This window comes from Dromaius novaehollandiae, chromosome 2, assembly GCF_036370855.1.
Source record: "Dromaius novaehollandiae isolate bDroNov1 chromosome 2, bDroNov1.hap1, whole genome shotgun sequence".
In the NCBI taxonomy this organism is placed as follows: domain Eukaryota; kingdom Metazoa; phylum Chordata; class Aves; order Casuariiformes; family Dromaiidae; genus Dromaius; species Dromaius novaehollandiae.
The window spans coordinates 155521396-155538197 of NC_088099.1; the positions used below are offsets into that span (position 1 = coordinate 155521396).

The 16802-nt window shown below is 40.9% G+C and overlaps 1 protein-coding gene across 4 annotated transcripts in view; it reads right to left on the reverse strand.

Annotated features, from left to right (window-relative positions):
- Positions 1-632: 632 nt before the first annotated feature.
- Positions 633-16802, reverse strand: part of ENPP2 (ectonucleotide pyrophosphatase/phosphodiesterase 2) — a 71606-nt gene continuing 55436 nt past the window's right edge. For 3 of the 4 annotated variants that reach the window (XM_026110124.2, XM_026110121.2, XM_026110122.2), the window contains exons 16-25: positions 16302-16389; positions 16072-16159; positions 14978-15150; positions 14641-14692; positions 11762-11898; positions 11130-11265; positions 9725-9802; positions 7064-7196; positions 6213-6369; positions 633-1245 (exon numbers count right to left, since the gene is read on the reverse strand). In XM_026110124.2, coding sequence (XP_025965909.1) covers positions 1075-1245; positions 6213-6369; positions 7064-7196; positions 9725-9802; positions 11130-11265; positions 11762-11898; positions 14641-14692; positions 14978-15150; positions 16072-16159; positions 16302-16389 — 1213 coding nt within the window. In that variant the 3' untranslated portion in view covers positions 633-1074. The remainder of the gene's footprint in view (positions 1246-6212; positions 6370-7063; positions 7197-9724; positions 9803-11129; positions 11266-11761; positions 11899-14640; positions 14693-14977; positions 15151-16071; positions 16160-16301; positions 16390-16802) is intronic. The other variant, XM_064507829.1, reaches the window with a different exon arrangement.

Below are 16802 nucleotides of genomic sequence, written 5' to 3' on the forward strand. Positions count from 1 at the left end.
CTAGACACCTGTATAGGACACTGTCATTTCCATCGGTCTAGCACTGTGTCATCGGTGTCCCCTGTGGGGCTTGCCAGGATTACAAAGTCACAGTGTAAGATGGAGGCTGCACAGACATAGCCAAGAGAGACTTGACCAGCTTGACTTGGTGGCAGTCGTAAATCACATGCACTATATGGGGCTTACAGCAGTTATATACGTGCACTCAAGCCAAGGGGCTTCCTTTGAGAATGAGGGCAGGCATTAAGACAGCAAATCAGTCCCATATCTAGGGGAAAATGCTGCAGACTGTGGCCAGGAGAATGAGAAGCATAAAATCAGGCTAGGAGGGCCCTCTCTTTCTCCTCCCTGTGGTAAGTGCTGCCCCACAGCACCAAGCAACCTCCTCTCCCAGCTCTGCCCCTATAGCAAAATCTAACCACTAGTGACCACCACGAATGTCCGTGTTATGGTCTCACTACAGAGCATTAGGGCAGGTCATCTGGGCTCCTGTCAGTAGTCTCATCCAGCAAATGCAAACTCACTAGAAGGGGAAGCTGGCTCTGCCCTGTGAACAAGAAAGAGCCTGCGGCACTCAGCTGCCACCAAGTCCCTCTCAGAGTCCCTGTGAAAGGAAATCAAAAGACATTAAAAAAACTGAATGTGTGGTTTATTATATTTAAGATTCTACTTGTCTATAGGGTTTAAATATGTCTGTCACATAGTTAACAGTAAATTAATGTAATTTTACATGTTCAGTATTTTGATACACAGTACAGGACTACAAGTGTGGTAAAGGAGCATGGGAAATTACTATTTCCTTGATGCATGTATCAAATCCTGCAGCACCACTTAAAAGCTTGGACTAAGGGCTCAAGCTGCAGTATTACAAGCGCTACTAAATAAACCAAAAAAACATACCTATATTAAACATTAGAGAAACAAAACAAATGACAAAAGGTTTTAATATTTAAGATTTGATACAGGATTAAAATACTAATATTTTTAATGTCCTGGTTTCAAATTAATAAATATAAAAACAATATAAAAATATACACCAGTTGATAAAAGGATGCACTGAGTAAGATTAGAAAGCTAAATTTCACTTTCAAACGTATGCAGGTATGTCTTTAGGGAGAGGATTTCTGTGTAGCTGCGACTGGTCTTTCGGAAGAAGTCCAAGCTTGTGAGCTGTTCGATGTCACGCACCCGTGCAGTGTGCATCTTAAGCAGATCTTCAACCCACTTTGATTCATCCTCCAAGCTCTGAAATGGGAAAAAAAATTATAACATGCTGTGCCAGAAAGCTACCCTAAAAGCAAGTGTAGCCTTTCTAAAAGTTAGGTCCCTTTGAACAATCTCTGAGCACTACTCAGGAACAATTAAGGTAAGGTGCCCTAAGGTAAAGGAAGCCTAAGGTAAAGGGATTCACAGAAAACAGGTTTGAAACTTTAGATGCAAGATCATCCCTACGGTTTTATTTCAGGATCCATTTTAGGATATTGGCTGAGACAGGGGCCAAAGTCATCTGTGAAAAGCTGACTCAACATTGCAGGTGTTTCAAAAAAGCATGCATGCTGCTCTGAGAAGATCCGTAGGTCACTATATAATTTTTATCCCACAGAAAGAGCTCCATATTTATCAGTCATTCCATATTTCCATATTCCATATGATTCTCCCACCATGCATGCATTATTCTCATCTGATCAGCACCTCCTCTAACCTTTCCACCTTACCATTAGTAGACCATTATGATTAATTTGATGACCATTATGATTAATATAATGAATAATGAGGATAAGGTTTATGATGGTACCTGTAAAACACTTGTATTAAAACAGGCATATTATTCGCTGATAGAACAAATATTTTGACTAAAAGTTTTTCCATATGAAAGAATCAAGAAGGTGATTTTCCCAGGGTCATCTGCAGTCCAACTCAGGCTGCACGGATGCAATATCTCTTAGGAGACTGGTCCAAGAGACACAGGGAACCACCACAACAGTTCCAAAAGGGGCAGGTCCTGCTCTGCTTCCTATCACCCCCTTTCTCCCAGCTGCTTGTGCCTGTTGCTTGCCTTGTGCCAGCTCTGTGCTTGTTGGAGATACCCACAAACTAATTTAACTCATTTTTTTCATGAGAAAATCAGCCCTGCAAAACAGCGGAGTTATTGGCTGTTTGAATGAGTTAAATCAGCTCAGTGACGTGTCCCAGGAGCAGGACAACCAGCACCTGTGACTGTAAGGCTGGGAGCAGACGTGGGAAAAGCACAGAGCAAACAGGACTTTCCCCCTTTCGGCCTCACGAGCTGGCACGTTAGCACCACTGCCAGGAAGCCTCGCGTTAGGGCACGGAGGTTTGTGCTCAGGGCATTCAAACACGGCGTATGTGACCCAGAAATCTTACTGGTAAAATTCCTCCATTTCTGTGCTTACTCCTGAATTAATCCCCTTTCAAGTATCTCAGCAAGGTCCCCCTGTGACGGGGTCTTCTCACAGACAAAAACGCAGCTTCTGTAACCCCGGAGACTACCCAAAGCAGTGGAAGCGCCACAGACCAGGCTGCGTGTCTCTCTGTAAAAGCCAGGAAGGTGAGTGCGATCGTTTGCACAGAGAGGACAAGTAGGTCACAGCCGGCTGCTCTAAAGCATACGTCCATGACCAGTCAGCACCCATCTGTTTTGATACAGGAAGCTTTTTAGCTCCAAAACCACTTTGCCTTTTCCTGTCCATGTCGATAGCAACCTGAGGCCCAAAACCACGTCTGAAATATGAAATGAGAGATGCAAATTAAGACAGAAAAAAAGGGAACATGCTCTGCTCCTTCCCCTCAGCCTGCCCGTGCTCCAGGAACACGGCTTGGCAGCACACAGCTGCAGGAAATCCCTTGCTCAGTGTTCAGTCTGGTGATCGGGTTGCTAGTCTGCAGATGGGCCTAAATGAGGTTACTACTGTAAATGCAATTACTGTGACATATTCTTGTCTTCAAGCCTTCCTTTTAAACAGGAAATCTGCATTTTATAGACCTCAGATGGAAGTCCCATTGCCACAAAGATCAGCTTTTAGGCTACAAGGATGACTCAAAAAAGTTTGCAAAAGAACTACAATATCATTAAATCACAGGACTTTCAGCTGTGTTTTAAACCAAGCACAGCAAGAGAACATCTGCATAACCCTAGAAAAACAGTCAGTTCATCTGTGTTTTAGTTTTTCTGTTCCACAACTGACCTGTGAAATCTCAGGTCCAGTAATGAGGTTTTTAAACACATCGATCAACTGAAATGGTATTATATTACTGCAAAACAACTGATTAAGTGTATATATTTAAAATGATGCTATTTTCTCCATCTGTGCCAATTAGTTTTACCGCAACAGCACTCAATAATAAGACTTTTAGTGAGTCTTAGAAGGAAAAAAGAACAACTGAAGAAATGGAGCTAAATAGAAATAGGCAATAAAATAGGAGGCTAATGTAAAATTTCTTTGAAAAGATACCAGATATTCCAAACCAAAGAACTGCAGTAATATCCGTCTCTGTGATATCAACAAAGCATATGTGAGAAATTATTAGTTGGAAAGCTGAAGATGCGCAGAATGCAGACAGGTGGATCAGGAAATGGCTTATTAAAAGAGGTATTTAAAGATTCTGCTGAAAGGGAAAACAGTGGCCTGGAGGCAGTTTCTAGCAGAGTTCCTCCACAGCCATGGTCTTGGAACTGATTTTATTTAATATTTCCGTAAGTGCTTTTTGTGCCAAGGTCGTTAAGTGTGCTAGCAAAAAACAGTTGGGAGCTCCTGTCAATGCAGAGGAAGACTGGAATGTCATACTGCAAGATCCAGACGCCTTGAGAGCTGGAACCATCAATACAGTATGAAACTGGGTTATTCTCTTTGACACTGAGAACTTCTGGTAAGCTGGGTGGGAGCTCCTCAGGTGAAACAGCAGATAGAGGAGAAGGACCCAGGCGTGCTTATTTATTGCAGGATGATTGTGAGGCACCATTATAATACAGCTGTGGTAAAAGCAAATCCTAGAAAGTATCAGAAGAGTTAGGTCCAGTGCAAAGAATGCCATTTTCATTTTGAGATCTCAGCTGGAATATTTTATCTCATTCATGTCCCAGAAAAAAATCAGGCTGGAACAAATGCATAGGGAGGCTACTAAAACACTCATCCTCTCTTACAGGAGGAGCAAAAAAGGTCCCGAGTCTCCTGTGAATAGAGAGAGGTGTATACCTAGAGTATAATCATAAATCATCCGGAGGGGTAAAACCCAAAGAAGCCCAGTGAAGTCATAGAAAGCCATAGAAAAATGTTGACACAAGAAGAAATGAGTAAAACCTCACCATGAATAAACACAGTTTGGAAATGAGACAAATTCTAATGAGAAGAGTAGCGGTGTTCTCCAACGGCCATGTAAAGAGAGAGAAAGTGTGTGCAACAAGAGCAGAGGGGGAAAGCTAATATTTCTGCAGAACTTAAAAGAAAACTGTGGAGAGGTTAAGGAAAAATTCTCATATTATCCCAAGCATTTCATCCATGAAGCATTTGAGGTTTTACACAGTCACTTCTTTGAACGAGACAAATGCAATACCATGTGCAAGAGTAAGACTGACAGCGTACATGAGTGTCAAAATTTTGCCTAACTATATTTTGATTGAAGAGCTATATTTAAACATTTTTGTAGTGGTTCTTTGCTATGTCAAGCATAGAGTAATGTCCATTCATGACTATGTAGTAGCACTACAATTGCACACAGAACTGTAAATATATTTACACCATATGTAGCATAAACTACACAGAAAAGAAATCGGGGCTGGAATGTAAAAGAACAAAGAGGAAAAAAGCCATTATTTTGAGCATTTCATGAAAAAGATTTCAGCCTTTTATGAGGACAATGACACCTACCAGTTAGAGCACAATGTAGGGAGAGAAGCGGGGAAAAAAAGGACTTTGTCATAAAATCACGTATGGGGAGACATATGAAGGCACAGGCACTAGAAACTGCCAGATTAGTAACTTCCAGATCACCAACTGGACCTTGATTCAAAGGTCTAGCAGGAAAGTCATCCAGAGAAAAAATACAATGAAATATATGTAAGACTTTCTGAATGTTCAGATAGAAGATTATCTTTGCCCAAAGCAGTGAAGAGTCTAAATAGGAGGAAGCCAGACCTCTTCAAGAGAGAGGGGGACCGCTCCAAAAGTTTGGTTTTCAAAAAGAGAGACCTGAAAGCAAGCGATGTTTGATGAATGAGAAAGAGACACTGTTCCAGGTGAATTGTGTACAGAGTAGGAATGACTATTTCTGCTTGTAGCTGGAAAAGGAGTTTTAACTTTTTGTGCCAATACAAAATTTGTAACATTAATGTGTTCATTCAGGAAACAGACTCCTGGCAGCCTATAGTGACAAGTCTGTGTGCAGGAATCCATACAGCTGTGCAACGGGAGAACAAGTTCAGGCGGAAGGACAAGTCGAAATACAGCTGCCTGTGATGACTGCTGTCCTAGCAGAGTGCAGTAACCCGTGCGGACTGTACCAGCTCTCCTGCTGCATGATCAGCTGCAGAATATTCATGTTACTTTCTAAAGCTCTGACCAAACCCAGTCCTTTGTTCTTCACCAAGATTCTTACACTATAGGATTTTTCATCCTAAAGGAATACAAAGAGGAACAGGAGGGTATCTGTTCATCTCTGTGATTGCCAAAAAAGAGAACCCGAACTTCCCCTTTGAATCAAGACATGTCCTGGAAACAGCAAGAGTTGGCACTCTCCCCCAGACAGACAGCAGATGGACACTGTAACAACTATACTCTACCTGCATGTGGAAACAGACCTCGCTAAAAACCATCGGGCTCGCTGCCACCACAATACATCCTGGGCACAGAGCCTTTCCCCCCAGCCTGCTCCGAGGTTGCACTGACAGAGTCTGGCAAAACGTGCAAGCCCACAAGTTGCTTACTGTGCTGCCAACTTACTGCATGTCAGCTCTTCCAGATAATTTTATTGTGCAGTAATAGTTCTACATTTTCTCTGATAGCCGCATTAATCATGAAGGAGCACTCCTGCCTAACGAGTGGAACACAACACTTTGTAACAGAGTCACTGCCCTGTGGTTTCAGTCGAGACATCGGTGAGCTGTAGTATCTTCCAACTGTAATTGGGTTTCACATATCCCATGGTCATGTTTATCATGGGGCTGCAACAACGCAGCAGAACCTCGCTGAACTTACATTGCAGCTCTCGTCGTTGTCAGGCCGATGGGGAAGTATGTAGGAGAGAACCGAGAGTGGTCCGTCGCACTTGTCAGCAGGCTGAGTGAAGTCTAAGCAGCTGGTTATGATGCTGTAGTAATGAGTTGGAACAGGGATAGCGCTGCCTTCCACAAACCTGCGGCGGAAAGGGAGATCGCCACAGATAAAGCAAACATTTACCCACAGAGAATTAACCTTTTTGGAAGAAGGGGTTACACAAACAGTAAGATATTCCCTCCCCTACGTGTGGGTACACATGTATTTTGTCGAGATGTGTTTGATTACTAAACTCAGTCTTAAAATGAGCATTCAGTTAGCTCATGTTTTGATACTGTGCCATAGCAGTACCACATGCTGATTTCTAAAAGGCTTCTTCAGTTCAGGGATATAGGCAGAAAGCACTACTGAATTAACAAAAGGCTTGAGTATCTAACTCAATAGCACTATGATATGCTCTGATATCCAGCTGCCCACTCTTAAGCTGCAGAGAAAATCAGAGAAAAGAGATTATTTGAAACATAAATTAGCTTCATCTTAAGGATGAATGAACACATGATTTAAAAATCAAGGTGAAGAGTTATTTAGTGAATTGCCATTCCTGTATTTTTTCACTGTCCTACTTATAAGGGTCTTGAAGAAAAATCTTCTTTGAAAGAGTCAGGAAATCCACATGGTGTATCTAGCGGCTTTATTGCTTTCAAAAATCACCAGCAATCATGGTTCAAGTTAGTATTCTGTATCTCCTCCCCAAAATTAATGTGAAAAGGTTGAATTGTTTAAGATAAAGGCATCATTAAGTGAAGCAGTAGCAAATCAGTTTAAACTCTTACTGTTTTACTTTGTCAGGTGTATCATGTAAACCATCATAGTCATAGTCAAAGATCGGTCCACTTATTACATTGACTCCGTTTCGTTCAGTGGCGTATCTCTTCACCAAAACTCTTTGGAAATAATTCCATATCTCTGCCAAAAAAAAAAAAAAAACACCATGATTTGGATCAGTAAAAACATGCCTCGTTTATAAATAATCTTTTTCTTCATGAAGATAAAAATTCAGTGGACACCATTCACCCTACAGTTGAAGAAATCAAAGAGTGAGCATTACAGATTTACTACAGCTTCATTCAGTTTGGCCAATAAAGCCTATTCAGACTTCTCCTCTGTTGATCTTTTTTTTCCAGCTAATGACAGAGGAAATGCACGGTACCATTCTAAGGCTGGCATTGCCATAGACACTACACAGAGCACTTGCTGTTCCATCACTAGCAGTAGAAACAGCTATTTGCGCACACACACTGTTGATGTCCTTATAAACACTTCCTTTGTCTTTCTTATCTAGTTCCAGGGACTGATACTATTTTTTTCCCCCCTTCTAAACAGGAAATAATACGATGATTAAAAGAAAAACCAGCCATTTTAAAAGAAAGGCCAGTACAAAGGTCACATGCTTTCAGTTAAATGCTTCTTGGATACAAAATGTCTAACTTTTAAATTAGGTGTAGGCTGGTATGACCAAGTTATGGTATGGCATCTCAGCAGATGTCTCGCCTAGAGAGGAATTTTAACCACAACTTTCGGAAAGAGCAGGACACAATCCTCTCACACTCTCCTCAGCCTTAACAAGTTAGGGGTACAGAGATGGGATCTCCAGTTACATAATTTTTTGCCTCCCTTTATATATAAACAGAAGCTTGCCTAAACAAAGCATCTCAAACTTCTGTAAAAGTTTAACCTTTGGTTTGCCAGCTCAGACATAATTCCATGGTACCCTAGCACTGATGGCAATGCCAGTTTAAGCAACTTCCCTCCCTTCCCCAGTGCACTTTTTTTTCCCTTAAGACTGTTCAGTGCCATATGACCTCATTGCTCAAGTTTGTGAAGAAGACCCCACAAGCAGTGGTCTAACAGTAATCGCAGCTGCAGTAACGGGTTGGCAGTTCCACTCCTCTGGCTGCTCACTCCAGCAATGCATCAGCCTTAACAATAAAAATAACCCAACAAGAAAAGCATTTTTTCTGATTTTCCCACTGAAATGCAGTTTCCCATCTGCATTCCCACCACAGCTACATAGACAGCAATGTCAGTGCAACTGGGAGCCAGCACAGGGGCAAGATCTTGCAGCTCCCAGAAAGTGGAAGTGCTTAAGCCAGACTCACTACTGAAAGGATGCATACAGATTTACTGCCTGGAGGATAGAAAAATAATAAATAAATAAATTTTTAAAAAGCAGTAGAGAGGGCTTGTGCAGCCAGCACTGCCACCAAAGCCAGCGTAGCATAAAACAGCCACCTCGTATTCCCCCAGTTGTGAAAACTTCTATATAATGAATGGTCTTGACTCTCTGCATTGCAATCTGCGCACCTGTAGTACTTCATAATTCCTTAGGAGTGATATTAGTTCCAGCATTTACTCTTAGGGAATCTAAGGGAATTTGCTCACTGCTGATAAAAACACCACAAGACAAAACGAGCTGCTTATGGTTGGTTGCTCTCCAGTGATTAGCATCTCAGCTGATTTGCTTAGATTAGCATTAGCATAAAAAGCATTTTCATAAATAGTGATTTCAGGGTGGGAATTCCCCAATAATTTTACACTCTATAATCACTTATGTGCCTTTGCTCAAATTTCCAGCAAACATCACCACTTGTTCCTACTCAGAGGATTTTGGTTAAAAACACTTTTTTGGGTTAAAAAGAAAAAGCCTCCCATATGCTTTGATGTTTATCCAAACCTCCCTGGCCTAAAATCTGCATTGGAAATCTCACAAGAAGCAGCTCTTGAGATTCTTCCAAGGTTTCCCAGGTCCTGCCAAGCCAAAAATGCCACCAGAATAGTCTGATGGTTTTCCTACCTCTTGGCAAAGTTAGAGAAAAAAAGGGACGTGCAGACAAAAGAAATGTCAATACAATATTCATAGACTGCTGAAAGTTTCAGCTGCTTTTAGATCATTCTTCATTTTTCCATAAATTGGTTTCCTCTTCCTTTTTCTTTATAGGTAATAAACATGTTTGGTCCACCTCTAAGAGTATGGATAGAAAATTAAAAGTAATCAAGTTGCCACTTAACTCTGAACTACAGCAATGCAGGCTAGTGCACCCTCCCAGGCTGCTCCAGTTGAAACGTAAAACATGCTGCTTAAGGATATGCTGCACTAACTTGGGGTACAAACAGGAAAATTTGAATTGTCTTGTACAAACAGAATTACTGTGGCATGAAGCACAGCTGCTGAGCTACAGCTACTGACCATGTCTGCACTCCTTAGTCCAGGCCTGAGAAAAATATTATTAGCTTAAATCCTCCTTGAGGTAGTTTGCCTGCCTATACCTAAAATTATACAGATTCCCACATGCATTATCTTCTGGCTGCACCTAACTGAAATTTATATTCTAAACTTTTCCCATCAATTCATACCACAGTTTAACAGCCATATCATTAAAAAAAATTACAGTAAGTTTGGGAAAGAGAAGAAACACTGTGGAAATGGCACTTACTTTTGAAGGCAGGATACATTGGAATGACATTTGTTATTAGAAAGGCATCATATTTTGCTTCTGCAGAGGAACTTAATTCTGAAAACAATAAAACAGAAAAATATTACGAATTGAAGTATCAAGAATTCAAGTAACACAAAAATGTTTTCAAAAAACAACTCTCCACAGCAATCAAAAGGAATTGTGTCTTCTAAACAGAAATCTGAAATCTTTTTTCAGAAGTATACATTATATGCATACAATTCACTCTTACTTTAATGTGACAGCTGGATATGGAATGTAGGGATCTTGTCTTTGCTTCAACTGTCAACCATTTCAAAATATTTTTATAGTTCATCTATTTTTATAGCCTCCAAAGTCAGAGAGTTGCTCTGCATGCTTTTGCAAAATAGGCACATAGTTTCCAGGGCAAAGACTGTCAGATTATCCTCTCGTTCTGACCAAGCCTCCTGCACCAGTAATTCCGTACCACAGATCCGCTCTTTGAAGTATTTCAGCCACTGAGCTGAGGAAGGCAGAGCAAAGCTGCTCACAACTGCGAGACGCTCCAGCTGCATCCTTTGAATGCTTACTAATCCCAGAAGACCACAGCTACTGTTTGCCCCAAGACTGAACAAAGACAACTACACTAGGAGAATTGGGGACACTCATTTACATAGGTTTGCTACTAGCAGTGTCTTGATATGATGACAGAACTTTTTTTTTTTTTTTTTTACCGTATGCAACAGTGCAATAGGGATTTATAAATTAGATATACGTTTATCTTTCTGCTGTTTGAATTCGAAATTTAAAACTTTGGCGAGTTGCTCAGCTGGTATAAACTGGTATCCATGCATTGACTTCAAAGAAGAAATATCAGATATTGGTAGCCAAGGATTTCTCCCTTCCTCACTCCTACAGCATACACACTCCCGATTACAGAGACGCCAGATTCGTGTCCTTGTTCCTTACTTGCAGATTTAGGGTGCAGAGGGGAGCACTGTGATAGCCGTATAGTTTTGTGCATTACCAGGGCCAGGGAATGCCGTGCTCCATCACCTCAGTCTGTGCTACAGCACACGGACTTGATTTAAAGATGGGCTTTTGGAAGGTCGCTGGCTGCGTTACTGTAGTTAGTGACAGCTCAAACGTTACGGTCTTCGTCACTCTGCCTACCTTCAACTTCCAGCCTTTGTCTGCTGGAGCAAAGGACCAGCTTTTAATGGCTCTCTTCTTGTTTAAATGTTCCTGCCGTGCCACCTCCCTTCACTCTCATCCCCTCTACCCACCTAGATGCGATGCCAGCTTGTGGTTTTAAGCCTCTGGTCCTGAGCAAGCGCAGTATGAACAGTATACCCACCCCATTCCCATGTTTGACCTGGACAAAAATAACTTTAAATTCTACAGACTTTCCCTCTAAACTTACGAGGAGGGAACAGGAACCCATAGGATATTTGCTTGTCGCCTCTGTAGGCTGCACAGCTCTGACTGTTGCCTGGAGAAATGCGCAGGTCAGGCCTCACGCAGCTGCTTAGGTGCTCGGGGACACCAGATACCTCGGCCTGCATTGAAGGACATGCATTGAAATCACAAGAAAGGCAATTCCTGCATTTATATCTAAAAGGGAGTTATTTAAGCAAAACCATTTCATATAGCCAACAGATTAGATGAAAGGCCTTGTACACAATGAAATGACCCACCACAGCTGTACAGCCAAGTCCTGTATGGCACCTGCTGCAGAGCCCTTACTGCAGGTACCAGAAATCGCCACTGGATGCTATTCAACTGTAGTAGCTGATTCTACTGGGAAAACAAATTCCCACTGAGAAAAACTTAGAAAGGAAATGAAAACAGGAAATTAAATATACAGCCCCCTGTCTTAAAAACTATTATCTTCTGAAGGAAATAAGGAATTTGTTATTTTCAATAGTATTCAGCATTATTTCTGGCAGAGAAGTCTATTTGGGAAGACAAATTTTTAAACCTCAGGAACATAGCTACAAAAGAGACTTTACCAGCAATTTTCGAGCAATTTCCAAGAGCAGAGAGAGCACTGACCTGTTTGGAAATAGTGTAGGATGTCCAGAGAGGCATCAGGAATGTTTCGCTGTAGCCACTTTCAAAGTCATGGTGATGCAAGATATTGTATTTTGTGCGATACAGTACTGCAGGGCGCCCATACAGAAGGTGCCTCTCTACAAATCAGAAGAAATTACATTTACCAATGAAAACCTTAAAGATGGAAAAAAAAAAAAAAGCTGGCTTTCTGAAACATGCTGATTTTACAGCAATCCTCAATGGGATCCTGGCCCTTAACAACTGCTAAGGAAACCTTATAATAGGGAAAGCAGTAATTCTTACATATTTTTGGTTGAGATCCCCTTTCCAAGCTCATAACCCACTTTGAGATTGCATGTCCCCTTCTGCATTGGAAAGCTTGTCGGTGTCATAAATGTTTGTTTAGAAATGACTGAGAGCATGGAAATGGCTCAGCACATGGAAAGAGGCAATTTCTCCAAACACAGACTCCAGAACGGTCTTTGTGTCTACATTTGAGCCACACATAAGGTGAAAAAAACTTTTTTTGTAGCTTTAAGCCAGACCTTATCTTATCACTCCCCTGCTACTCCTCTCCAGACTTTCTCTCCTTCCTCTGTTTTCTGTATAGCAGAAAGTCCCCCAAGAAAGGAAGGCAAAATTGCTCACTCACTGGAACAATTTTTTTTCCACATGGCTGATGAAGATGATATTCTAAAGATTGATGTGTTATTTTCTGTCAGTAACATGAAAGAAAAACAAACAAAAACCTTTCCCTAACTTTGGCTCCAAAAAGACATCTTCAGCTCTGCAAAACTTGCTTTTCTTTTATAGTGGAGGCATGATATGGTTAAATATCACTAGCTACCTCAAATAAGTTTGCTTATAGAAGGACAAAAGCATCCTTAAAACCAAAAAGAAGAAAAATAAATTTATTGGTAAATCTTCCCTTGTGCCGCATGATTCATCAATTTTGATAACCATCTGGAACAGAGTCTTGGCTTGCTCTTGGAAATCAAACATAGAAACGAGGTAAGTAGCCTGACACTGTTTACCGATAAGAATTTAACCTGGAGGAAAAGGGCATGTTTAGTAGTGTTTGAGTCCAACCAGAGTATATTTTTATAGGGCACGGGAAAGAAAAGTAGAGCAAACCTTGTCTAAGAAATAAGGTCATATACTTCCTTTATTCAAGAGAAGCTGAAGGAATATTTTTCTTCTGCTTGTGAGTAACAACATCAGCTAAAGATGCATGGTTCATGACAACAAAGAAGGGAATTCCCAACTAAATGCAGGAAGATATGTGAACACATGCAAAAGTCTGTCATAAAATACAACAGACTAACTTGCATGTATTAGAATTGTTTATTGTTTAAATAAGAGGCACTTGATTCCAGTTCATAAACAACTTGCAGATAAACAACTGAAACTGATTTAAATGTTATTTCTTAAACTCCAACAAAAATACTAATTTTATACCACTGAAGTGAAAAAGCATCAGAACCTAGGGCAAAATAAAAATGTTGAGACATCTAAGAGTACAACGTTGATTTTTTTCCCATTGCCAGAAATTTTCACAGCAGAGAATAACTCTTCACTAATTGAAAAAAAAATCAGTTTAACAAGATGAAAACCTTTGAAAGACCTTACCTTACACAGTGCATTTGACCTTTTATAAGTGGTGTATGGGGCCTTTTTCTCTCTCATTTCAGTATGGACACAAGCTTAGTAAAAGTTATTGCAGCACAATACATGTAATAAAAATGTCAACACATTTTACATGGCTCATCTGGCACTTTATGTTTTGAAAGAAGCTGCAAAAAGGCAATTAAACTTGAAGAAAAAAAGGAGTAGTTTCACCCATAGAAACTAAAGGATTGGCTGTACTGATGGTTCACTGTAGTAAAATTGAAGTGGCAGCAGTTTCATGAGAATTTTTTTCTTTTTGAATCTCCTATCCATCTGATTTGAAGCATGTTAAGTCCATATCTAAACTCAAAGCTTGAGAGTTTGCCAAATTGCAGGAGGGGAATGCTATAAATTATTACGCTGAACTGGATCACAACTGCAAGAAGAAAATCTCTGCTTTGATACACCTTTAGGATGGCATTGCTGCTCCCAAAAGTGGTTCCCATACACTCTTCTCTGGCCTTTCGTCCTATTTCTAAGTTTTAACCTGGCCCAATATGCTGTGCAGCCACACAAACTCTGATGCTGCCATGGAGCAGAGGGCATGGGAACTCACCTCCAGAAGAACAGGGGATGCTTTTTTCTGGAAGAAACATCGACCTGAATGCAGATGAGGGACCAAATCAGCCTCAGCATCTCTGAACCAGCAAAGTAATTGTGCATTTGTTTACTGAACAGGTTCAGCAAATAACCTGCATCCTAAAAACTAAGCATTACGAAGCCAATCAGAGTCAGATTGTCAAAGGAACTGCACAGTCCTTTTTACCAGTGACCAAGTGAAACCCAAGACTGAACATTACTGGTAAAACAGTGTGCAAACATGGTACATGCTCCTTTTTACCCCATCTATTGCTTGTGATTGAATGGTGTGCTGTGTCGTGCTCCCTCTCCTTTCCTTTCTGCTTCTCCTCCCTTTCCACAGCAGAGATGACACCTCCGAACGGTGATGGAAAGCAAGAGCTAAAACTGTTATCACATTGAGTGATATTTTGGCCCTGGTTATCGCAAAAGACAGCACGCATTTCCTCACTTGAACAGCACTTAGTCTTATGCCTGTGTGCTGTTTTGACAGTAACTGGAAAGGATAGTGTACTACACAACATTGATTAAGCCACAACAGGTGTTTATCTGGTATTAGCGATGCAGTCTAACTTGCAAAAGAAAACAAAAATCGTTTTTATTAACTGAGTCGTGAGAACTGAGGTTCTTACCTTCTGTTCCTTTGACATGAAAGCGCCTGTTGAGTTCATCCAACTTGTTCTTCTCAAGAATAGAAAAAAGGAACAAGATTAGGATCACTGGAGCATTCTGACATCTTGTTTTACAAGGCATCTAGCAAAACAAAACTAGTGCTATAAAACACTGACAATTTCTTTGTTTCTTGTTTTACAAGAAGCATTAATTGTTTCAAAAGGGCACAGAAACACTTCATAGGAAGGATCTGGGGAATTCTTATAGCTCAAGCCCTCTAAAATATAACATGACTATGAAACTTTACTAGGTAATTACTGCTAATAGTGGAAGTATCAGCAGAGCCTAAACATCTACCTTGTCATCGCATGTACATCCTATATCAAAATCTGATGCAGAAGGAAGAGCTACAGGATAGAGTGGTTTAGCAACTTCATCTGGTACGGTTGGTTTATAAACATTGGCTCTCAGCAGGTGATTTAAACTTCCATGAGTTCCATTATTGGGAGCAGGCTTTAATCCAAGCAGATCTGTGAAAACATCAAACAAATGAACGATGGTTAAATTGCAAACATATGTGTTCAGTAACATCTCTACCGAGCTAAGCAATTTATTTGTAATAGTCTTTACATCTATGACATGCTAATAAATGTTTTTAATGTAACCAAAATGCTAACCTTTTGTCCACATCATAAAACTTCAAGTCCTGCCTGAATTGTATGGTAGTCTTAATGACAAGAATGTTAATTTGCATGAAGATATTGGAAAACAGCTTTATTATAACTACTTCTGTGCGTTCCAGTGTAAACCTACAGGCAATTTGGTTCACATCAAGCATCTGGAACACAGAATTACTAGTCACTGGCTTTACAGATAAGGGATAGTCACCCTTTTGGTATTTCATGATTTTAAAAAAGTTAAATGAGTGAATTACACCTTCGGATTGAAAGTTTTATCCCCTGGAAAATCGATATTAAAGAAAAGATCATAACCAATATCTGCATACATCATTAGACTCTACTTCACTGCTACAGTAAGAGTACAACAAAACTGTATCAAGAGATGCTGCAGAAAACTAAGTGATGCCCCTGAGCTGCCCCGTGATACACGCAGGTGCAGAAGCAATCTTTGGATTCAAGTCGCCTACCTAGACTAACAAAGCACAGACACCACATACTGTAGCGATGCATGTTTGATCTTGGCCAAGCTGCAAGCAGCAAAATTATTTTAATGCCCTTTATGGCCAATTGCTTGAGTAGAACAAACCCCGGCCCCTGAGAAGCACGTTCTGCCCTCCCAGCCAAAGAAGAGGTGCCCAGGAAGGAGGGAATAGGGATGGGATATAGGGAAGGAGTCAGGACACCAGATCTCATGTGCCTACGTGGATCTCTGAAAGCCCCATTAGCTAAAGCATCATGCTTCTTTCGCAGTTCAGCCAACAGGGAGCTTACCACACATGACGTTGTAAAGTTCAATATTTTCAAAAGGAGGTACTTTGGTCTTGTATTTAAATGTAGGGCCGTAACCTATAAAGACAGTCTTTAGGAAAAAAGAAAGAGAGAAAAATGCAAAAGAAGAGAGTTAAACTGTAGATTTTTTCAGTGAATATTTACATTTTAGAGACCTCTCATTTCTTCTGCCGCCAGCGACCCACCCATAAAGGTTATTGCGCTGCTCATACCTGCATGCTGTTTATCTTATTGTCATAGCCATGGTCTCCATGGAAGAAACATTTTCCCGTCGGTTTCTTGTAAACATCCACGGCTTTCCTAAATTGAAAAAGCATTAGCAAAGGGTTGTAGTTAGGGTGGCTGACCAAGCAACGTGCTTTTGGGATAGGAGGGACAGGATTTCAAAGGCGGTGAGTTGCTCATCTTTCTTTCGCAAGTAGAGGGGAGCGCAGGCTCATCTGACAACCCCCTTGTTAAACACAGGCATCGCAAAGCCACGTCTCAGCTCTGCAGCAGCTTCGCTCTAAAGGATGAGGCCAGGCTTCACAACTCCAGCTCTCCACCAGAGCGAGCGGAGCGTGACGCTCGCCACCGACAAGGACAAAAAGCAAACGCATCAGCCCAGCGAAGCTCCAAGGAGGATACTGTAGCTGGTTATGCAAGTGGATCATCATTTTAGCTGTATCAGGAGGATATTCAGCTTCATTATCCTCTTCCCCACAGACATGGTT